Source organism: Myodes glareolus, chromosome 15, assembly GCF_982192425.1.
Source record: "Myodes glareolus chromosome 15, mMyoGla1.1, whole genome shotgun sequence".
NCBI classification, from domain to species: Eukaryota; Metazoa; Chordata; class Mammalia; order Rodentia; family Cricetidae; genus Myodes; species Myodes glareolus.
Genome location: NC_142040.1, coordinates 73,416,529 through 73,441,049, shown reverse-complemented (window position 1 = coordinate 73,441,049; position 24,521 = coordinate 73,416,529). Strand labels below are relative to the sequence as shown.

Sequence of the window (24,521 nt, the reverse complement as noted above, 5' to 3'; positions counted from 1 at the left end):
TGTAAATGTTAAGCACAACCCAAATCTCACTTCATCTGCTCCAGTTTTCCCTTTCCAAACGGTGGCTTCTTGGTTCATCCTTCTGTATATACAGGCTTCCATCCCAGACCTTCCAAAGGCCTTAATGCTAAATCTTCATAATCTTTCTCTTGAGGCCTTGACTTCTAGGTTCAATCAGAGAGGCTGATGACCTCTCTGCCAGGACTTGGGTTGGCAGTGACACCGCTCTGTCCCAGTACTGGGCAGCCCAGTAGAGTACAGAACAGGTCTCCAGATCATAGCTTCATGCCCAGTAGAGTACAGAACAGGTCTCCAGATCATAGCTTCATGCCCAGTAGAGTACAGAACAGGTCTCCAGATCATAGCTTCATAGTCTTCTTTTCACTCGCTGGATTGTATGATAGCAGAGTGTTTGAGGTCTGGTCACTTCTTAATTCTCTGTTGATTTTCCTTATCTTTGGTAACACCTTAAATTGACACTAACGGGGTCATCTCTTTAGACATGCTGCTTCCTGGGCCAGTGACTTTCTGGGGGCATTGAGAGAACAGATTTTTTTGCTTCATGTGTCAGTGCGCACAGAGAGGTCATTCCTGCCACCAATGCAGTGCTTCTTCTCAGCATTTTCTCAGGACGATCCACATAGCAAGTCCACATCCCTTCATTGCACATTTTGTTTAATTAAATTAATTGATATATTCGCTTTGTTGGAACTCTTTTTGGTCAGTGAGGTGGTTTCCAGGCTACGAGCCCAGTACTCTAGAAGATATTGTAAAATTTCAAGTTAAATACATCAGTGCTTGGTATCTGCCAAATCTCCAGCTCCCTTGAAGGCTGTCTTGAAGGAACTCCTGGTTCCTGCATTAAATCGCGGTGCATTCTCCTGTTGACCTCATTTGCAAATCTGGATTTTAGTTGTTGCTGAGAGTCACCCCCACTTAAAATAACTCCAGCAATATTACCATGTGGAAATCAAGATGGGACAGGGAATTTAGGTTGCAATTTTGAATTGGAACTGAAGATTGTGACATTATGTAGCATTCAGCATGCATGGTGACTGCTGACATCGAGTCACTGTGGTTATCTAAGGGTGACATAAAATACCTGAATGTTTTGAATATTTGATTTCAACATATCATGGTGAGTGCTAGTGTGACTACTAAGTTTTTAGAACATAACATGAAGTTGTTTTGACCTTCCTGGTAACATACTAAAAATCCCTAGAAGGTTCGTTGGTCCTTGGAGCTTTGTAAGGAATTGATGAGAGTGACACACTGCAGGCCTTGTGGATCAAGGAATCTGTGTTCGTGCTTTTATCCGAGTGAAGCTCTGCAGTGTTTGAGGAAACGCGCCGCCTGTCAGGAACCTTCCTTCGGCAGCTCTCACCCTACACTCACTCACAAAGACCGAGCTTTGATGAGACTCTCCAGTGGCAGATTGCGGGGCAATCATCTGGGAAACACAGTGACTAAGATTAGCATCTCGGCTCTCATGAGAACGCTACCGTGTGGCAGTGTTCCACCACCTCAGGATCTTACAAGCTTTCTGCTTCCTCTTCTGCATTCATCTGTGAGTCTTGTGGGGAGGTGTGATGTAGCTATCCCATTTATGGCTGAACACTTCAGGGCTCTGGCATACAGGAATTCACAATGCCTGGAAATGCATGCCCAGGACCTTTACAAGATCAAGCGAGACTAAAACTTCTAGGGTGGATCAAGGGGGTTTTAATGACTGTCTCATTTCGGGCCATAGTCATCTTCAGTCATAAGTGACATTTCTCAGAAAGGGGTGCCCCATCCCACATTCTAAAACATCAAAGTTTTATTCTTTTAATATGTTTGCTGAGGATGTGTAAATTGATTGTTTTCTTAAACTTATTTTGTGGCCCAGTGAGATAGTTCTGTGAGCAAATGTGTTTGTTCTGCAAGCCTGAAGATCTGAGTCCAATTCTTGGATATTAAGGTAGAAGGAGAGAACACACTCCCAAAGAGTATCCTATGACCTCCACATGCACACGTGTGTCTACACACAGAATATATAAATTAATTGAAGGAAAAGAATAATACATTGTCACGTTGATACGGACCAATTGTGTCAACATGGACTTCATGTGTTGAAGTAGTGACTCCACATGAGACTCCTTTTGGACACAAGGTCTTTGAATGATGTCTAAGGTAAAATAAAAGGTTAGAGTTACCTCTAATGCTGGCTGTTTGCTGAGAAGGATGCCAGAACACTGATACTTGCAGGGCACTTACAGAAACAAGGCTATGCAAGGTGTCACTGTATTAATGTCCCCTTCAAAAAGTAGACTGGAATTTAATCACCTTTTAAATAGTGGTCAGTGGGAAGTCTATGAAGTGGTGAGGCCATGGTGGATCCACCTGAGTGTTGTAGTAGTCTGCTTGTTCGGTCTCAGCTGCCCAGACTTGAGATAACCACACAGAAACTGTGTTAATTAAATCACTGCTTGGCCTATTAGCTCTAGCTTCTTATTGGCCAGCTCTTACATCTTTATTTAACCCATTTCTATTAATTTGTGTATTGCCATGTTGCTGTTGCTTACCAACAAGGTTCCGGCTCATCTGTTCCTGGTGGCAGCTACATGGCTTCTCCTGACTCCACCTTCCTTCTCCCAGCATTCAGTTTAGTTTTCCCCACCTATCTCTATTCTGCCATGTGCAGACCCAAGACAGCTTCTTTATTCATTAAGCAATAAAAGCATCACATATACAGATGAACTTCCCACACCACCTTAGTGGGCACTGCTGTGCCATTTTGAGACTGCAGATTCAGCCCCTTGCCACCTGTCTTCCACCTTGTGCAGGCACAGCATGATCCTAGGAAGGCAGTGGCAGTCAGGGTTCCACACGGTACTCCAAAATCACCAAACTCATTGGCACCTTGACTCCGACTTTCCAGTCTGTTTTGCTGGGATCTGGGAGCTTCATTTGGACTATAAATTATGTAGAGTAATGTATTCTGCCATTACCAGTGTGGATAGATAATACAACGCACAGCGAAGTGCAATAACAAGACAGTTGTTTGCAGGCTAGAGAGAAGCTCAGCTTAGCCTGCTCATGCCATGATGCTGGCCTTCGATTCTAGATAGATAGATAGATAGATAGATAGATAGATAGATAGATAGATAGATAGAAAGATAGACAGACAGACAGATTGATGATAGGTAGATAGATAGATGATATATAGGTAGGTAGGTAGGTAGGCAGGCAGGCAGATAGATAGATAGATAGATAGATAGATAGATAGATAGATAGACAGACAGATAGATGACAGATAGATGATAGATAGATATATAGACAGATAGATAGATGATAGATAGATGACAGATAGGTGGATGGATAGATAGAAGATAGATAGATAGGAGATAGATAGAGAGAGAGAGAGAGAGAGAGATGGATGATAGATAAATGATAGATAGATAGATAGATAGATAGATAGATAGATAGATAGATAGATAGATGATAAATGATAGATAGACAGACAGACAGACAGACAGACAGACAGACTACGTTGAAACGTATGTTTGGGCATGCACCCTGCTTTGGACTGTGGTCACTGTCTACTTGAGGATACAGCTGCAGCCACACCATGGTAGTAGCACAGGAGAAGTTAAACGGTGCTCTAGGTAAAACGGATGCATATTCTGTGGTAGAAATTGCTCAGAGGTCAGAAGGAGGCATCAGTGTATTTTAGACCTTGCCTTCACGTGCTCACAGGAATGGGTAGACTGAGGAGGATGGCAGGTGTTTGAGGTGACTCAGAAAGAACCTTCTGGGGAGTCAGAATGCTGTATAGTGCACTTCAGCCTCTCGTCCTATGGGAGAAACTGCGTACAGGCACCCCTTTCAAAAGCCCTGCTGTTAACTGCTCTGTTTTTTCTACCCGCAAATGGTTTCAATTACAGATCAAAACATCTGCTGCCTGTTTGGTTGGTTGGTTGGTTGGTTTTAGTTTTTCGAGACAGGGTATCTCTGTGTAGCCCCAGCTGTCCTGGAACTCACTTTGTAGACCAAGTTGGCTTCAAACTGACAGAGATCCCCTTGCCTCTGCCTCCCGAGTGCTGGAATTAAAAGCATGAACCACCACCCAGCTGTTTGGTTTTGGTTCCCGTGTGGCTGTGTACTGCCTGTTTTGATCAGAGTGAAGAAAATATTCCAATGCAAAGCCAACTGAAGGAGCCAGAGCGCTCTTGTCTTTCGCCTTCCTCGGGAGTCAGAGACAGCATGGCCATACTGCTCTCCTGGGAGCATGCTTCCTAATACCATGGTTTCCACCTTGAAGATTGACCATGCTACAATTCATCATTGCTCATGTGCTTGCGTGTAGGCACAGTGCCATTATTCTGTGACCTTCAGTGCCCATATCGCTGGATCATCTACTAAGTGTAAAAGATACAGTCTGAAGGATTTTCCTACTCATAGTGGGGCACTATGTTATCTATTAAGTGGTCATTACCACTTAAAAAAATACCATAAAGCAAGTGGTATTTAAATGAAGCTACCCTTGGTTGATTCAGATTAATTAGAGTTAATTAGATTAATGAAAAACGTGTTCAGGTTTTCTTGAAAAAAATTAAATCTGCCAAAATTATCATGACAAAACAAATTATATAGTTCCTTGGAAAAGCGTATTAAGGACTAGTCAAATTGGGATTGTATGAACAATATACTTAACATGCTTATATATGTCTGAAAACCACTGAGATGTATCAGTTAAAATGGATCCTGCTCAGGCAATAAGTCATTCCCATAGGAGCAAGAATTTAGAAAAGCACAGAAACCAGCATCAAGGGGTTTCTTAGTGTTCTGGAGACCACCTGTCTCCTGGGGCTCTCAAACACTAGCTGGAACACCATTGGGTATCATAGACTTTCAAAGTCTAAGGACGTGGTGACCTCTATTGGTTGTCAGTAGGGATGTAAAGTTCAGGCAGCCATTACTGGATCATAAAATATCTGATGTGAACACCAACATATTGTGAATGTGTATGTGCCAGAAGGCATTGTGAGGAGACAGGGTCCCAGCTCCATGAAGATCAACTCTCACGGAAGGGCTGTGCGCTCTCCGGTGCTCAGAGACTGGGGCCCAGAGCGGGTTGGGGAGTAGGGGAATAAGGAGGGAAGTGCCTGATAGTACTGCTTGGTAAAATAGGTCATCTATTGAAAGGAAACAACTCACCCCGTTCTTGGATACAAGATGTGGAAAGTATGGGCTGTGTTCCTAGCAGTTCCTTCCCTTTTAACTTCTACCACGAAAGCCTATGAAATGCCAATAAAGTGTGGTACAGCTTTTTTTTTAAAGGCATTTTCACACAGAACTGAACAGGATGCATGCTTTGCATGTATGAAATTGTCAAAAAGGAGACACAATAGAAGTTAAAACACAGATTTAAATTACCATTTCTGTAGTTCTCTTTCCTTGTTAATCTCTGTAAGTTCTTTGTAGCATTCACAGGTTACATACCCTTCACCATAGTGCAGCCTGTGCTAATATGGTCCTGTTCACCTGTTACATCTTCCCCTTCCCACAGTACAGCCTGTGGCTAAGGTGGTCCTTAGCTTGAACTCAGATCTAGAATGCACTGGACATCACCAGAGATGTGGTCCCTTCTCTACAGAGAGTAGGAGCCGGGAGTCATAAGGAAGTTTTGTATACTCTTCTTCCGTGAAGCTCTGGATACTGAGAATGCTGACTTACTTTTTTTAATCTTTATGCATGTTCTGATCTGTCCATCAGAGTGTCCTGCTCTCAGTAGGTTCAGATTTACAGCTGCTGAGCTGAGAAATGTCTGGGTTTTTGTGTGACTAAGTCAATGTTCCCATTTTGAAGAAAAGATGTGCTCTCAAGGACCTTATCTGTAGGAAGAGCCAGCTATCAAGATCTTGTTGATCTTCTAGACGCCATACTTCCTTTAAGTAAGCGTCCGCCCAGGTCGCTTCAGAGAAGAGCAAAGGGTTCTGAAGGCCCCCTCCCTGCTGCCTACTCAATGTACTGGAACTGAGCACTAGCCCTGTGTGCCGTTCTGTAACCTAAATAGAGCTAGAAAATAGCTCAATGGCCTCAAAGAGGCACGAGAAAGAGTGTAGGAGAGTGTAACACAAACAATCACCGTAGTACTGTCTACTGCGCGATGGTAATTCCCTTAGGAGTCAGATTGCATTTGACTCCTCATTTCCAGTTTTAACCCAAGGCCTTGACAGCAGCCGCTGTTGAGGCTGCTGAGCCTTCTGTTTCCTTCCTCCTTCATTTAGAAGGATTTTACATTAGAGTAGGGTTCTAGCACCCGGCCTAGTATCTGTGGACACTCTTAACCAGAGTTAACAGTGCTTCCTACCTTGCCTAACGTACAAATGAAGCAGAACGCTGAGCCCACTGAGTACAGCTAATTTACTCGGAAAAATGCTAAGGAGGTGGGCTTGAGATTACCTCACGGCTGTTATTGAGATCTCCATGAAGGAGATTTCCAGGTGATCCTTCTCTGCCCCAAGAACACCATCACGAGTCAAACGTGATGCTTTGGAGATGCAGGGGCCTTGCTGTTCTGCATGGATTGCCTCCCTTGAGTTTTCTAGGACTGATACTTGGCATCTTTGTGTATTACACTGTGTTGTTTCCCGATGTTGGAAAACTATCATTTCGCGATGGTCTTGTGCTGTGGCAGTCAGTTTGCCGTACCCTCAGCATGTATGAATGCCTCTCTGTATCTGTGGTGTCCCTTTTAATTTCATGCCCCAAATGTACAGTAAAGAAATGGATGTCAGCCTCCTTAGACTGCATAGCACCCCAGAGTCATCAAGTGTCTGAGCTGCCACCTAAGCCATTTGGTACATTTCTATAGTGTTTGAAGTCAATAAACTAAAAAGCACCCTTAAATGTTTTCTTCTCGGGTGACATTTTCTCAGCCGGGTCACTCTTCCGGTCTGGTTGAAAGTGGCTTGATATTCTCCTTTCATTCCTCTCTAAACATGCACAGGCATGTGGCTTCAAAGACGTGTGACCATTCCAAAATGTAGCCACTTAAAATAGCTATAAATGATGGAAACCTTTTATAGCATAGGATACAAATGCCTTGTAAAGAAAAGAAAGTCTCGGCTTCTCTTAAAGAAAAGTGAACCTCTTCTAAATTTCTGAGAAGTCCTTCATCTCCTGGCAAAGGTGTTTCTCCTGGAGGTAAAGGCTGAGGAGCGTGAGTTGGCCCGACAGCCCCAATCTTGGGGAACTACCCAAGGGACGGCATCATCACCAAACACACATCACGTGGTTTTGTTTCCTTGACTGTAAGAGGAGCAATAAAACACCGGTTTCCTTCTGGACTTTTGAAAGCTTGGAGAGTAGGAAGTGTTTGGAAGGAAGGGGTGGCCTCCTGGGAGAAGGAGAATCATGGCTTCCTAGTGAACGCTGCTCCTCTGCAAGCCCATGCTGTATTCATGCGCATCTCTGAGGATCAGTGAGATTTGACAGATCTTCCACTTTATACCAAGCAAAGGCAGGGATTGAAAGAGCTGTGGGCACAGCAGGCTTCTATGGGCTGTCCTGGCACAGTGCAATTTGCACAGATTCCAGACATGAACCTCACACAATCTGAAGATGTAGTTTTAACCTGGGGAGTAAACCTGGCCTGGCGTTATTATCTGAAATGTTTTTTTCTTGTTCTTCTAAACCATTTCAGAGGAGGCTAACTTCCCTGTCCTGTTTTCTGACAGAGGTGATGGTAGCTAAGTGAGACAAGATAAAAGAGACAGAGACAGTATGATGCCATCAAAGAAACCAACACTGTGAAAATAAGAGTTTTGTTATATGCTGTGTTTGGCAGCCATTTGGAAAATAGAAGGCTTTGATGTGATTTTTGAAAAGCAAAATCTTAACCTAATCATTCTTCCACACCTTGGGTTTGATATGAAATCCTATGACTGCATCAATTTGAAAGAAAAAATGGCTCTGGATGTTAGTTAGGTTTGTAAATACATGGTGCTATTAAAATTCCACAGTCAGTTCTGTTAGCCATAGAATACGGTCTACCAAGACGAAGTCAGGTATCAGAAAGGATATTTCATAAGTTTCACATCAGAAAAAGACTCCCATCATATTTTATTTGGGATTAACTCTTTGTCATTTACTTTTTTAACACCTTTTGTGTGTTTGCAAAAAGCTCAGAAGATGCCTCCTAATTACTGGTACTCAGGAAGTGTTGAAAAGCATCGAGAGTGAATGGTGGGGTCTGGAGAGAGGGATCAGAAATTAACAGCTGTTGCAGAGGACGCAGGTTCTGATAGCACACCCCACATTGAGCAACTCACAGAAAGTTGGATTGGGGATCCAACACCTATGGCCTCCTTGGATACTGGTGTCATATATAGGTGCGCGTGCACACAAATAGATAAAATAAGTCTTTAAGAAAAAAAGAAATGACACCTTGAAGGAAGTTCTTCAAATCCATGGCTAGGCATACACACACTGCTGCCTCACAAGCCCCGCTTACCACGGACAGACAGGCTTCCATTGATGAAAACTAAGGAAAGTTCTTAATTTTGTGTGTAAGTGTATGTATGTGCTTGTACATTCATATGTACATGAATGTATATATGTGTGGTTATGTGTGTGTATGTGAACCTGTGTATGTGTGCTTGTGTGTATGCTTATATATATGTAAAGGCATGTGTGCATAGGTATATGTATATATGTGTGTATATTGTATATATTGTACATGTATATACGTATTGTGTGATGTGTGTGTGATATGAGCATGTGTGTGTATGCATATATATGCCTGTGTGGAGAGCAGAGGTCAAAAAGGTCAGGTGTCTCCCCCAATTGCTCCCCATTTTATTCTTTATGTCCCTCCCCTGAACCTGAAAGTTGCTTACTAGACAGGACTGGCTGACAGGTGGATTCCAGGAGCCCTCGTTGCCTCCTCTGCCCGTTGTCATGATTACAGAAGCATTGCACTGTGTCCAGTTTTCACTGAGTTCTGGGGGGGTCAAACTCAGGTCTTCCTGCTTACACCCCAAGCACTATACCAACTGAACCATCTCTCCTGTTCCATAATTTTTTACTGGACAGGAATCATTTGACTGGTCAGCCACACAGGCAATGTGAATGGACCCAGAAGTTATTAGGGCACACCCAGGCTTCAGTCTGCAATTAGGGGTCTGATCTGGAGTCGGCATTCCCAAAACAGCTTACCCCTAGGCACAGGGTAGAAGATAGCTAAGGTAATGAAGAAAAGAACCCCACAGTTCTGTGGTGACAGGGTCCTCCAGCAGAGCTGGTTCTGGAGCCAAAAAGCACACTATTGATACCTCCGGTTTAATCCCAGTGTGAAGCCTAACAGTGATGTCACTTGTCAACAATTGAATTGTCCTGAGCACTGTGGGACAGGTGTGCCACCCACTGGAAAGGACAGCTTCCCTTCTGACAAAGACGAAATGAGTGGGCAGTGTAACCTGAGGAGAAAACAGAGAAGAGCCTTTGCCTTGGCAGTGGATGGGGCTCTGCATTGGCTACACTCACGCCCCCTGCTGGAAAGGCTGGGGCACAGGCGATGGCTTTGCTCAGTTCTCTTGCTTACCTTGGATTCATATTCTGGAGGAGTTGAACTCCCAAAAGCTGTCTATTTGTGTTGAAGGCACTTTGGGAGGAAGAAGGGAGTCAGCTCTCACAAATGATAACTCAGGTGCTTTGTTATTGCTTCAGATGTACGCAATGAGGAAAGAGTTAGTGTTTTCTCAGTGAGCAGTGAAGCTTGCCGTGGCTTTTCTTCCTTCCTGCATTTCTTGGAGCTCCATTCTTCAGAGATGTTCCAGCGATGATGAGGTCTGACTAATCCTCAGCAAACCAGATGGTCATTCCACAGAGGCTAAATATAGCGGGGTTTATGAATGGCGTGCAACTGTACGTGAATCCCAGATCAGACTTGTTCAGCTGCAAGTGGAGCCCCGCAAGCAGAAGTTTAAAAGGGTCTTCTAGCTGGGCACAGTAGATCACACTTTTGATCCCAGCACTTGGGAGGCAGAGACAGGCAGATCTTTGTGGTCTCTACAAAGTGAGTTCCAGCACAGCCCTCACAGCAACAACAAAGAATGTCTTCGAGACTTCCCACCTGCTCTAGCATTGGCACTCAGAGAGGCTGTGCATTGCTGTACAACAATGGTGAGAACGAGAGTCCTCCAGGCTAGGAAATGTGTGGACATAACACCAACATCAGCCTCATTGCTCTCCGTGACCTCTGACCTCATGGCACACACGCTCATGGATGATGAAGACATAGGCCATCCACACAGCACCTGTGTTTTACATGGGAAAATCATATGAAACCCTTGTGTATATGGGCCACGTGTGTGGTTCATGTGGGGATACTGGCACACACACTGCACATGTATGCCGCATTAATTACATGTCTTCCTCATGCATATAGCACACAAAGAAAAGCACACAGAGGTGCACATAACAATATTTTAGGTATCTGTACTACTGGAGTAGAGATAAAACACGGATGCATGAAAGAGCATCTCAGAGGTGAGCTGTGAGACTGAGATTGACGAGCCACCCCGTCAATAACTGTGGTCTTGTGAGTCACATGGGGCAGCACCAAAGGCCCCTCTAAGCCCACAGGGTTCTTTGTGGAGTCTATGGAGTACCAACAGCAACTCAGAAACAAGTTTATCAATCCATTCTTCTCATCTTAACTCTCCCCTGCCTAGCTCTCAATTCCCTGCATTCCCCAGGACTTTAGGGTACTTAGAACCAACATGTCTTTTCCTCTGTCTCCACAGCCTGTCAAGAGATAAGAAAAGGCATTAGACAGAAGGAAAAATAAGAAACATGGCCACATTTACTGTATTGTTACTTTAGAAACACAGTTAAATATGTCCCCTGCCTACCCCCAGATGCGGTCTTCCGCAGCCTTGTTGAGAGATATGCCATGGCTGGGAATGTAGCACATGCTGGTGCCTGCTCTTTAGGGAAGGCAAGCTGCATAGTGTCTCTGCTTTACTCCTGGAAGCCATCAGATGAAAGCTTGTTGGTCAGAGAGAACAAAAAGACAGCACCCGTGATTCTGCGGAGTCTGAATCTGAGAGAACTTTGAAGTAATGGAATAAAGCTCCTGCCCGCTTTGTCGAGTGGTGCATTGCTGGGGAACACGAGGCCTTTGCAAACAATGCCTTTTTTGATGCCACTGAAGCCACAGGAGACTTGCCATGTTTAACGATCATGTGGTGTGTCTGCCCATATCCTGGGTAGACCTACAAATTCAACCCTGAGTACTAAGGAGCTAGGAGCGTGTAAATTATGCGTCAGACAAGAGGATCCTGGAAAATCCATTGTCACCCCCTGCTGATGGGAATACAAAGGGAATAAGTCTTGAGAGCAAATTTATAACATAAATCAAGAACTTAAAATATGCGTGGCTTTTGACTTCTTATATTATTAGTAACTGAGTCTAAAGCAGTGATCAGAGAGGAAGTCACGGCTTTGTGCATGAGGTTGACATCTGTAACATAATGCAGACACATGGAGTATTAGCGCAGTGGCATCGAATAATATAGACATATATAGGCGTAGCTAAGTGAGTCATAGAACTGAATACTAACTAAGACTTTGGAAACCTGCCTACACATAATTTCTGTGATCTCAGATACCTTTTATTTTTTGTTACATAAACAGAGCATGCAGCTACCATAAACATTGAACCAGGCCTTTATGAACAAGACGGACATCTTGACAAAGGAAATTTAGAACAGAATTTTAAAATAATTATGGGTAGCAGACTTTTTTCTGGGCAGGGAAGTCAGGGCTGTTTTCAGATTTCTTTTATTGTTTTGTGTTTTCTAAGTTATGATGAACACACTTTTATTCATCGAAAGATGCATAACTATTTTTGTTTAAGGGCTCATTTCTTCACCTATAAACAGAAAACCACTTAGTAAGGTTTAGTGAATGCATTTCAGTGTGGGATGGCACATGTCAGTCTGCATATCTCAGAGGTGCTGTGGAACAGACATGAAACCTCTGTATCATAGACTGCGGGTGGCTGGGGAAGCTCTCTTCCACATGTCTGTCATCTTGAAACAAATGTAGAAGAGCAAGCCTCTCAGCTTCTGATAGCAGACCTGAGAACAGAGTTAAACACAAATGGACGGGTACAGTTCTGCTCCCATGGCATCAGCAAGAAAAATGGGCCCAAAGATCTCCTGAGTAATCTGGGAGCATGAGGGTCATGGGAGAGGCTAGAAGGGGAGCAGGGAGGAAGGGAGGGAGGGGAGCAGAGAAAAATGTATAGCTCGATAAAAAGGGGTCAAGTCCAATGTCAAGAGACAGACTCTGAAGGGCAGGAGGAGAGGAGGGAATGGAGTCCCGAGTGGAGATGGATGTTTTATTTTAGGCAAACCATAATACAAATGTCAGTTGAGAAGCAGAAGTAGAGACTATTGCCTGAGTTGTTTGAATTAACCCTGACATGCAGTCTGCTTCTAGTGGGTCCACAGGAAGAGACCCTGACCGTTCTCAGTGTCCTCTTTCGTCTCTTTAGATCCTGGCCAATGTGATCATATTCATCTGTGGGAACCTGGCAGGCGCCTACCACAAGCACCTCATGGAGCTCGCCCTGCAGCAGACCTATCGGGACACGTGCAATTGCATCAAGTCCCGGATCAAGCTGGAGTTTGAAAAGCGGCAGCAGGTAAAGTGTGTTCTTAGCCCTGTACCTGTGCTAGATTGGGAATTTCCAGGATACTAGCCATTATTTAACATTAGTGGCAAGTGTCTTCCTTGGTTTAAACAGGACTGGGACATCACAGCAGTGTGGGCAGAGCTGTTTTCCACCCGGTTGATCATGGCCACCATCCAGATTCATTTTAGCATCAGGAGGGCGTTTCATCAGGGGCTGGTGGCCGCCGTGGTTTGCAGCTATCCTGCGACGATTGTCAGAATAATGTGTAGAGATGTACACAAGGGATTACACATTGATTGTATGGAAAGAGTAGGGAGCATAATTGATAGGGACACGGGGAGGCCTGTGGGGATGAAGCATGCAGTGTCCTCCAGAACAGCAAAAACACATAAAACAGACAGACTGGAGGGGAGAAAAATCACACGAGTCTTGCAGTGGACATCTTTTATATTTATTTATTTATTGATTGATTGATTTATATGTTTGGTTTTTCAAGACAAGGCTTTTCTGTAGCTTTGGAGCCCCTTATTGATTGATTGATTGATTGATTGATATGTTTGGTTTTTCGAGACAGGGTTTTTCTGTAGCTTTGGAGCCCATCCTGGAACTAGCTCTAATAGACCAGGCTGGCTTCGAACTCATAGAGACCCGCCTGCCTCTGCCTCCCAAATGCTGGGATTAAAGGCGTGCGCCACCACCTCCCAGCTGACATCCTTTATTTTAGGTAGGGGCATGGTACTACGTCCGTGACTTTTCTCATTGCTGCGAGAAAATATTTGACTTGGGGAACGTGAGGAAAGATGGGTTTATTTCGCCCTCGAAGTTTAAGCGCTCTGTCTATCACGGCAGGGAAGGCACAGCAGTGGGAGGGTGTAGCCACTGCTTTCATGGTGTCCACAGTCGGGAAGCAGAGATGAATGTTGCTGCTCGGCTTTCTTTCTTTTTTTATTCTTGCCAAGGCCCAACTCTACAGGGTAATGCCACCAACATTCAGACTAGGACTCCCTCATCAGTTAAACCTCACTGGAAGGCGCTGCATAGACACCCCAGATACCCCAGCTGTGTGCTTCCATGTTGATTCTATGTCCAGTCAAGTAGACAATGAAGATTCACCATCACAAGTGCCACGGGACAATGAAAAATGACAATCATTAGTCTATTCTACACATTTCATCGAAATGTATTTTGGTGGTGGAAGGGAAGAAATGATCACTTAAGTGTTGGCACTGGATTTCTGCTTGTGTATAGATTTGAGAATAATAATCAGGTTCTTTTTCAAAATGGGAACATTAGTTCATTTGTTCGGCAAATATTTAGTGAACAGCATTGGTGCTGGGCATAGGTCTAGGCATCTGGGTGTCTAAGTTAGGGCATCAGTTTCTCACTGTTATTACTGACAATCTTGTGAATTTTTAAATTATTTTTAACCTCCTATACAACTAATGTTAAATTCATTTGTTAAATACATGATGAGATTCCCCCACCTCCATAAGTGACATGATCTCATCTAAAAGAATTCTTTCAGATGAGATGCATCATGACATACAAAGACAGAGTTTATTGTAAACTGGAGAATCCTCAGTGGGTGAGAGTGGCCGACAGGACCGTTGCAGGGCAGAGCAGTCGCCCTGTGTGGGTGGACAATGGCACATAGAGCACCGGGACGGCCTCCGCTGAGGGTAGTCTCTGTACTGTTACTTCTGACATCTCTGGAACTGGCAGCCTTACCGAGGAGTAGTTTCCTATCTAGGTAAGTGACAGGCCACTTGGATTGACGCTTTTGAGAGGGACAGTGAAATGGTCTTTTCCCTTAGCAGCAAATAGCCACCTAGCAAATAAATATTACAACCTCCTGGGAAACCCAGGAAGTCATTTTCCCACCTGGACCAGATCTGTAATCAGAGCTCTGCCATCTTAGTTCTTGGTCCTCCAAATTGCTGACTAGGAAGGGTGGGTCCATTCCTAACAACCTTCAAGTCTGCTAATAGCTTACTTGCCTATCTACTGGTAAGCCAGAGTCAAAACCATAGACAACTCAGCTTTTCTTTAGATACCTGTGCCCAGTTGTGTTTAATTTTTGGATCCTGGAAAATTCCACAATATCAGTAAGCAGCACTGCTCCTTCACAGGTGGTGCTGCTATCACACGGTGGGTCAAGTTGTCCTGGGGAGACATAAAGAACATGTGCTCACACAGATAGATCTCCACCAGACCAAGGAAATAATTTGGGGAGACATAAAGAACATGTGCTCACACAGATAGATCTCCACCAGACCAAGGAAATAATTCCATCCAATTTCGGATTCACGGGTGGGTGAATCAATTGGGGCTGTTTTCAGGACCATGGATGACCCAAAATCATCCTCATTACTGAGAAGTTCATCCGGCATGGCTTTCAGGTGGTGAGAGCAGCCTCACTCACTGGAGCCTAGCCCCGCTCTTCTTTATACCTCTGACATATCCCAGTAACCCCCAAGCAGTCAGGGATGAAGATGGAGTGAGTCTTAATAACTGCCCGCAGTGTTAGGGGGCTTAGCGGGTCCATCATCGTACACCTGGGTGTCACTATACGGTATTGCTTAATTCATTACAATGGGTGTCAAGCCAGCACATCTCAGCAGCCACCACAGTACTCCCTGGATGTCCAGTGGTCGTGTCTACAACTGCGTAGTCCAGAATTCGAAGTGCTTTAGAGTTGAAAGTTTCTCTTAGAAATCAAGAAAAGAAAATCAGCAAAATGGCTCAGCTGTTAGGAGCACTTACTGCGCTTGTGAGCACCTGAGGTCCGTCCCAGCCCCTATATAGAACATCTCACAGCTAACTACCAGTAACTCCAGCTCTGACGCCCGTCCCAGGCCTCTGTAGGTAACCACGCCATGCTCACATACCTCACACATATACATGAACCCATCACTTTAAAAAGTACAATTTGAAAAAAAAAATCAAAAGGATAGAGATGCATCCGATTGGTCCCGATAGAAACAGCTAACTTATTCTCATCCCCTCCAGGCTCTATTTCAAAATAGTACCAAGGTTACAGGGAACTGCAGTTCCAAGGAGACGGATCATAGAACCTAGTGTTTACAGTTACAGCTCTGACAGAAGCAGTGATTCCGGCCACTGACATCATCAACACATCATATTTCCTTGGCATGGCCCGGAGCTTTGGGAGAACACAGCATTCTTGTCTCTCGGAGCCAAGAAGTGTAAGTGTCCTGGCAGTCCATGTGGCCACGTCCGCCACACACAGCTCCTGGGCCATGAATTCTCATTGGCAGAGACTCTGGGACCCTCCTGGGAGGGAACAGAAGGGGATGAGTTCAGGAGTTATTTCATGAGAGAAGCCAGAGATCGTCCCTAAAGTGAAGAGGAAAGACATGGGTAGCAGAAACAAGAATTCTTTTCTTGATGTTTAATAGAATAGTGTTTGGTCCATCGATTGTTAATGGTCTCAGAAGCTGGGAGTCCATCTCCAGAGACGGATTCCGGGAATGCGCTTTTCCTGTTGGGGATTCAGAAAGCCTGTTTCTAGAATGAGAATGTGTGGTGGGTTTATTTTTCTCAGAACAGTTTATTAAAAAGACAAAAAAAAAATCATCTTGCTTAAAATAAAACTTGGTGTTGTGGAGATGGCTCCGTGGGTAAAAGCGCTTGCCTTTTAGCCATGAGGACCCAGGTCTGAATTCCTACAACCTCTGTGCAATCCAGACACATGGAGAAAGAATCTTTAATTTCAGTGCTTCTCTGGGGATGTGAGAAGTGGGGACAGGAGAAACCCTAAAAGCTCATGGGCAGCCAGCCTGTCTCAAACATCTAAAACACAACAAACAAAGACACCCTCTCTGCAACAAGGTGGAAGGTGCGTTCTGACACTCGGGTTGTCCTCTTCCCTCTACACTTAGCTGTGGCTGACATGAACATGCCCACATTCACATACAAGCATCCATACATGTCCACATGGACACGCATGCACACGCACACACACACACACACACACACACACCTCAAGATGTTGATCTGATAGATTTATGAGAATAATTACGAGGAGAAAAAAATGGCAATGTATGTGCCTTCGTAGAATGGATTAGTCCCAGAAACACGAGGCCGACGTGGTACCACAAACCAAACTGATGTCTTAGGTTCCATGTGTCCTTTGGGTCCTGTTCACTTGCTGTCACCCAGTACCACTAGCTCCTGATTGTAGTCCATACTAACACCTTCAGAAACTCTTTGTCAAGGAAGATGCATACTGTATAGCTAGGAAGTTACTTTTGCAGCAATTACCTAGATAATAAATATTGTAACCTAATGTCACATGACAGCTACCTCAAAGTGAGCTGATACCCACAAGTTTGAGAGGCCGTAATCTTGATTAGTTTCATGAATTCATCCTCTCATGCCTAAGAGAGGAAATTAGAGGGCAGGACTGCCGCTCACCATGGACCCCCGTCTGCGCTCTATGCGCTAGAATCCAGTTCATGAGCTTCGGGCAAGGGGCTGAGGTTGAGGAAACACACTCAGAGACAGACCAACACACGGACCTCAATCACTGGTTCAAAGGCCCTCTTCAATAGCACCATGGAGGCTTAAATACCCAGCAGTCAATGGCCAACAGGTGAAAATCCCATCCTCTGATCCTCTAAACCAGGCACAGCTTCTAGTGACTTCAATTAGAAGGCTCTAGCAGGGAAGAGCGGCTGAAGGCCAGGACTCAATTGGTCCCAACACAGAACCTCATAAGACAACCCTCTCCAACCCGGAAGAGAGCTATAAATAACTGTTGTTCCTAGGACATATGTAAAGAATTGCCCAATTCTAGAAGCATTTGGTTCAAATATCTGTGATGCTTTCCCTAGATGCTAATGAGAAGTCTGCCTAGATATTAATATTAATACATGATTAAAACATCTGTGTGTAGTATAAAAATGAGGAAAAAGAAAAATGAAAATTTTTGATAGGTCTATTCTCAGAGTTGCATTTTTGCCCTAAAAGAGCCCTCCTGTGGGTGTAACTGCAATCACTATGTTTTATTAGGGAGGAACACATGCATGTCCCTAGAACTGAGACTGTTTTGGGGGTCTGCAGAATTTACCTCTTTGTTTTGACTGTTGCCTGCTACTTCAGCTTCTGCAGGAAAAGCCACAATCACACTTGAGCTTCACATGGCATGGCAGATGCTTCTCTGTCAGCCCAGGGCACAGCGTCTCTCTGGAGTATGTAATGGACTCTCAGGAACTGTGAAGAGCTGGCTGCAGAGCCAACCAAGAGCCCTTTCTCTTAACTGCTGTAGCAATTGAAATTGATGTTGCCTCTGTGGGAATAAAAACTGATTTCTTTTTCAGTGTAGAGAGAATAAGTCTACTGGGCAAAGTAACTCCCACCTGCAACCCAAACAGTTTGGAAGGTGAAAGGGGAGGGTTGCTGTAAATTCAAGAACAGATTGGGCTCCATCGTGAGTCTTAGGAGATCCTAGCTCATGAAACCAGGAACAAGAAGAGAAACCAAGAGAATGGGGGAGACAGAAAGAAGAGAGAAAATAAATCCTCATTAGTTTGTATATTGTCATCATTTTATTATTTATTTATTTATTAAAAATTTCCATCTCCTTCCCACCTCCCTTTTCCCTCCCCCTCCCCACCTCTAGTCCTAAGAGCAGTCAGTATTCCCTGCCCCGTGGGAAGTCCAAGGTCCTCCCCTCCTCCATCCAGGTCTATAAAGGTGAGCATCCAAACAAACCAGGCTCCCACACAGTCAGTCCATGCAGTAGAATCAAAACCCAGTGCCTTTGTCCTTGGCTTCTCAGTCAGCCTTCATTGCCAGCCACATTCAGAGTGTCCAGTTTGATCACATGCTCCATCACTCCCAGTCCAGCTGGCCTTGATGAGCTCCCATTAGATCAGTCCCCTTGTATCAGTGGGTGAATGCACCCCTCGTAGTTCTGACTTCCTTGCTCATGTTCTCCCTCCTTCTGCTCCTCATTTGGACCGTGGGAGCTCAGTCCAGTGCTCCAATGTGGGTCTCTGTCTCTATCTCCATCCAAAAGACATCAGAAGTGTTTTTACAGCCGGGTGTGGTAGTACACACCTTTAATCCCAGCACTCCGGAGGCAGAGGCAAGAAAATTTCTGTGTGTTCGAGGCCAGCCTGGTCTACAAAGCGAGTTCCAGGACAGCCAAAGATACAAAGATACAAGAAAACCTGTCTCAAGAAACAAACAAAAAGGAATTTTTACAAAATTTATTTTGGTGTGGGTTTTGTAGACAGTACACACATTCTGTAGGAAACCCTAGGGCAAAGACACCTGGAGCCAGAGCCCTGTCTGGAGGACAGCAGAATGGGGTTCTTTTCTGTTTTTGTGTTCAGGCTTGCTTTCCTCCTTCCAGAGTTCAAAGGATAAGGAAACAGCTTCTGTGTAACCTTGACTGGCCTGACCCTGGTTTTGGTTTATACCATTGCAAAAAAAAAAAAAAAAAAAAAAAAAAAAAGAAAGAAAGAAAGAAAGAAAGAAAGAAAGAAAGAAAGAAAGAAAGAAAAAAGAAACAAACAAACAAAAAAAACCCCACCAACTGTACCGGTACACACCTCTGATCCTGGCACCTGGGACGGGGAAGCTGAGGGAAACTAGTGTTCAAGGTCACATCCAGCTACATAGCTAGTTCTAGGCCAGCCTGGCGCGCATGAAACCCCATTTCAAAAACAGGCAGGAAGCTCCTCATCTGATATGGAAGGCGACAGTGATGTGGATGTGGAGGATGGTGTCTGGAATCTGGCCGCGTTTCTGTTTACTCCCACAGCAGCGCCACACACCGCTTACGCCCTGCCCCCACACATGTAGACACTGTCTGAGTGATTGGATATAAACTCACAGTTCGTGAGTGTGGCTGCTGAGGCCTCTGTCTCTTGTGGTGGCTCAGTGTGGCTTTCCTGGAGCAGGCATTGGGAGTGTGTAAGCAGAAGAGATCCCTTGTCATGCAGGACTTCTAGATGGAAGTCCTACTTGCTCACTGATCAACTGCCATTCTAGCGACCGGAATATGCATAAAGCAGCAGAGAACCAGCCCTGTCCTCACCCCCCGTGCATCAGCACTGAGCTGTAGAAGTAAGCCGCCCCCTGGTCTGTGTTTATGTGCTGGTGAAGGGTGGTGCTTGATGGCACCCATCCCTGTGTTGTGTGTTAGGTTTTCACAGCACAGGCTCCATGTTCTGTGAAGACAAAGGGGTTTTAACCAAGAATACTGTTTCTGTGGTGGGAATAATGGCTCAGCGGTGAAGAACAGTGGCCGCTTTTCCAGAGGTCCTGGGCTTGGTTCCCAACACCCTCATGGCAGCTCACAATCATACATAGCTCCAGTTCCAGGGATCTGATACCCTCTTCTGGCCTCCATGGCAGAGCATGCGTGTGGTACAAGTATATACATGCAAGCAAAGCAGCCATACACATAAAATAAAATTTAAGAAAAGAAATATTTCTTCTGTTTCCTCTTTGGACCTTACAGTCGGGAGTGGCTGCTAGCAGTCTTTGAGAGCCTCGTCTCTCCATGTTCAAGGTTGCTTTAATCAGCAGGATGGGCAGTGCAGGGGAGGACACACTGATGAGCAGGCTCACTATTGCCCCGAGTCTCTTTCTCAGCACTGATAGTTAGAAGCCAAGTTGACGACCTGATAGCGGTCCCCTCCCCAGGACACCAAGTTGTACATGGAAAAGCAGGAAGAGCTGGAGCTGGGAAGACCTCCCACTGTAGCTTCTGGAGGACTGAAGTAGCAGATTTCCTTGCAAACTCTTTCCATGAACTTGATCAGATGGTGCATCCTGCAGAGAGAGCAGAATGTGAGCAGCTCAAGTCAGTTTGTTTCATCCTGATAGTCTGGCTCAGATATGCATGCCCTGCTCAACTCTTGCTTCCTCAGAAACAAGTAACTAAAGGCTCTCTGGTCCTGGGAACTGTTTGTGATGCGTCTGCTTCCTTCAACTTTAGAGAACATCCACTGCTGTCTTTGCCGTCTCCTCCCTGACAAGGAAGTCTAACATCTGTCCTTGGTGCCAGGACTTGTTTATGGCTTGAGAATTGTATACATGAATATGTATTTTGATCAAATGCACAACCCACTCCCCTCAGATTCCTCCCATAGTCTCCCACCAGGATTCTCTCCTGACTTCATTTATTCTGTTTGAAGCCCACGGATCCAGTGCATGCTGATCGTGTATACTTGGCTGCATCCGCCATTCCAACATGCCAGAACAACATGCGAGGATGGCTTAAGTGCTTTGTGCTACCGTACATGGTATTCCTAGGAAGCTGGGCTGTAATGACCCACGGAGAAACCTCAGGAAGACTGTACTGAAATGAGAAGCCTTCTGGGTGCTTTCAGATGAGAAATAGAGTCAATTCTGGGAGAAATTAGTCAACAATCTTCAAAGCAATTCTTTAGTTAAAAGAACTGACACATTACCAATTTTTTATATTTATTTATTTATTCGGTTTTTCAAGACAGGGTTTCTCTGTATAACAGCCTTAGCTGTCCTGGAACCAGCTCTTGTAGGCAAGACTGGCCTTGAGCTCACAGATATCCACCAGCTTCTGCCTCCTGAGTGGTAGGATTAAAGACATGTGCCGCCACCACCCAGCAACATCACCCACTTTTGGAGACTGCAGTAAAGGTTGTGCTGTGAGCACTGTTTTTAAAAGGAACAGAGAACACCCAGTGAAAGAGCAAGAAAAACGGAGAGAAGTTACCAGAAATCATCACCGAACTTGCTGCCTAAGGAAAAGCAGAAGTACAGAAGATTCTAGAAAGTCACAAAGGGCAACAACGTGTTTGTTCTTCATAAATATGGATGCTTCTCTAAAGAAAAAAAAAATAAAACCAGAAGAGATCCTCTTAATGATCAAGGATGTGCAGATGTCTTCTACCATGGCCTTACAAAAGTCTAATGGTAAATTAAATCTCTAGAAGTTTCCTCCATGTGATTCTCCTTCTGTCAATCAAAACACTCCAATCTAGAAAGAGAAGCACCTGGAAGCAGTTGTATTACTCCTGACTGTGACAAGCTAACACTGTTGATTTCAGGAGAAAGGCTCAGAGCCCAGGATGCTGTCCTGGAAAGGACATGAGCTTTGCTGTTGCTGATGCCATGGAAGCTTCCAGTATTTTAGGGTGATGAGATTTTATTCTTTATGATGAGACATCTTGACACTTTCAGGAATGTGTGATAGGAAAAGCATAATCCAATGGGAAGGATCAAGGACGTTCTGCATCAGTTGGTGTGTGAGGAAAACAGGAATTGTAAAATAATTAATATTTAGAAAGTAGTTCGAAGCTTTCCCATCCTGGTCTCATCATGCATCCTTCTGATGCTTGCTGCTTACAGGAGAAACTGCGGCCCCATCTCAGAGTCTTCTGAGACCACTATCATGTTTTTGTTTTGTTTTGCTTTTATTTTTCCCTAGGTATTGATCGCAGGTATGATATTACAGCTTTTTACTAGGAAAGGGGGTATTTGGGATTTATCATCCCGGACCCACTCTCCATTGTGCAGCCACTAATCCCCCACACACATGTGAGAGTCAGGTAGCATGAGCGCAGACCCTCCCTTCTATCCCTTGTGTGCTCGCTGAGTCGGTGCCGTTGTATTTCTGCAGACTGAGAGTTAGGACCAATGTAAATATTCTGTGGATGCTTTGATGCCTTGCCTCACACATTCTTGTTGGGTGTGACCAAGTGTCCTGTCATAGAGAATGTGGTCCTCACCTATTGTAGGTCCCATGCATTCCTATGAGATTGCAACTGCAGGAGACATCTGACCTGGAAGGTAGGGAGGAGCTAATGACCAAATATAGGAAGTAGCAGAGCAGCGTTTCCTCATAGGTCCCGGAAGAGAGAGGATAGCACACGGGTTCTGGAGGGGGAATGAATCTGAGTGTTGTGAGACGTGGCTTTCCAGAAGTCTGAGAGCCGCTCAGGCAGCTTTCCTGAAGAGAGACCTGCTGGGAGACTGTGGAGCAAACAGGCACTGTCTCCAGTTGCTTAGACTGACTGACCGCAATGTGATACATCTGTACAGTCTATACCAGTATCAGGGTCGTTGAGGTGAATAAAATAGAGTCTCTAATATCTCATGGGGAAGCAGGAGAGAAGGGTACCAAGAACACACCAGGCATGTATCTGCTTTAATCACATCAAGGAAAGGGATGGGCAAGAACCCGCTGTGTCCAAGGTGAACCAGTCCTGCTTCTAAAATGAGAAGGGCAAGCTTACATTTAAAACAAGGGCAGCATAAAATTACACACATTGAGTATCTGAAAGCAAATCCAGATTGTGTGTTTCAGTAAGAGCCAAGATAATAAGGCTCATAGGGCATATCAGTCAGCTCACCGAAAGGCTAAAGGAGTCATGCTGGGAAGGACGGATCGCAGTGGCCTCCGGTCATCACCATGTTTCCCAGGAGCTTGGACCAATCGTGTAAGACATGGACAGTGAATAAAACAGTTGAGGTTTTGTGGACAGAAAAGGGCAGTTTGGAAGTCGCCATGAGTGTGGCACTTCTCACATACAGAACTGGGGCGTGCAGACCGTGGAGATAAATGGCATGAAGACACTTAGAAACCACAGACAGCTTGTGCCCTAAAGGGAGCTACTCTTTTGTTATACCTGGCACAGAAGAGAAGCAAAGAATGCGGGGGAGTGTTTGCTAAAGTCCTCGGCACCGCATAGGATCCTGCCAGTGGTGTGTTTCATTATCTCCGCAACACTGTTAAATTATGTATTGGCTGTTTCCCATGTATGTCATTACATCTTCTGATGGATTGTTGTCTTCTAGGTTATTTCCTTTTATTCAGAATCATTCATTTTATGGAAGGGGAAGGGAGTAATATTGACTGTTTTATATATTTTTTCCTATACTATAAAATACTACCATGTTTAATCTATTCTATATTTTTGATTCATTCTGCCGTTAGCTACTAACAAGGGTTGTGGGTCAGAGAGAAACAATTAAAAAGTTATTTTAAACAAATAACATAAAACTATAGAGGAAACAAAGAATTCGGAAGACTGAGGAAAATAACGAGAAGTAGTTAGGACGAAAGCTCAAGCATCAGTGAAGTTTAGGGCGTTAGTAACCAGGGAGGATACATCACAGAGGATGTGCTGAAACATCCATTCATGCCAGGCTTGGTGGGACACACCCTCAAGCTCACCCCTCGGGAGGCAGAGGCAGCTGGATCACTGTGAATTCCAGACCTTCCTAGTTTACATATTGAGTTCTGGACTGGCCAGGACTGCATGGTGAGACCCTTCACCCACATATAAAAATATCTGTGCATATCACTGAATGTGGTATCTTGAGCTAACTGCTAACTGCGTTTTATATAGGAGTGGGTGTCCCAGTGGGCACTCCGGGACACAAGGAGAAACGTGGACTGCTGATCCTCACCGTAAGAAAGGAAGGTAGGTCAGGGAAGACTGAGGACCTTGGCTCTAGTGACAAGATGCTTTCTTGGGATTGTGCGTCCTGAAAAAAAATAATGACTAAAATTTGAAGGCTTTGTTGGAAAAGAGGGGAAAACCTTTCATTAAAGATTAATACTTCATCAGCTGATATGAGTGAATAGTGAATGTAGATAGAATATTCCACCCCAGAGAAAATTGATGGAGCTCTCAAAGTTGCATATGAATAATGGGAAAAAGCTAAACTTGTCGTTAATTCAAGTTTGTGGTTTTATATCCTCAAGAAAAATGTTCATTTCATGACTGCACATTAGCATTTTGCTTTCTGGGACCTCACGATTTTATTTGATTTGACTGGGAATGGAACATTATCAGAATGCTGC

At 44.5% G+C, this 24,521-nt stretch overlaps 1 protein-coding gene across 3 annotated transcripts in view; it reads left to right on the top strand.

The window, feature by feature from the left end:
• Positions 1-24,521, top strand: part of Adcy2 (adenylate cyclase 2) — a 350,815-nt gene that overhangs the window by 179,231 nt on the left and 147,063 nt on the right. For all 3 annotated transcript variants that reach the window (XR_015735023.1, XM_087897019.1, XM_087897018.1), the window contains exon 4: positions 12,551-12,700. Coding sequence is in view for 2 of the 3 variants with exons in the window: in XM_087897019.1 (XP_087753145.1) it covers positions 12,551-12,700 (150 nt within the window). In the remaining variant the exon portion in view is untranslated. The remainder of the gene's footprint in view (positions 1-12,550; positions 12,701-24,521) is intronic.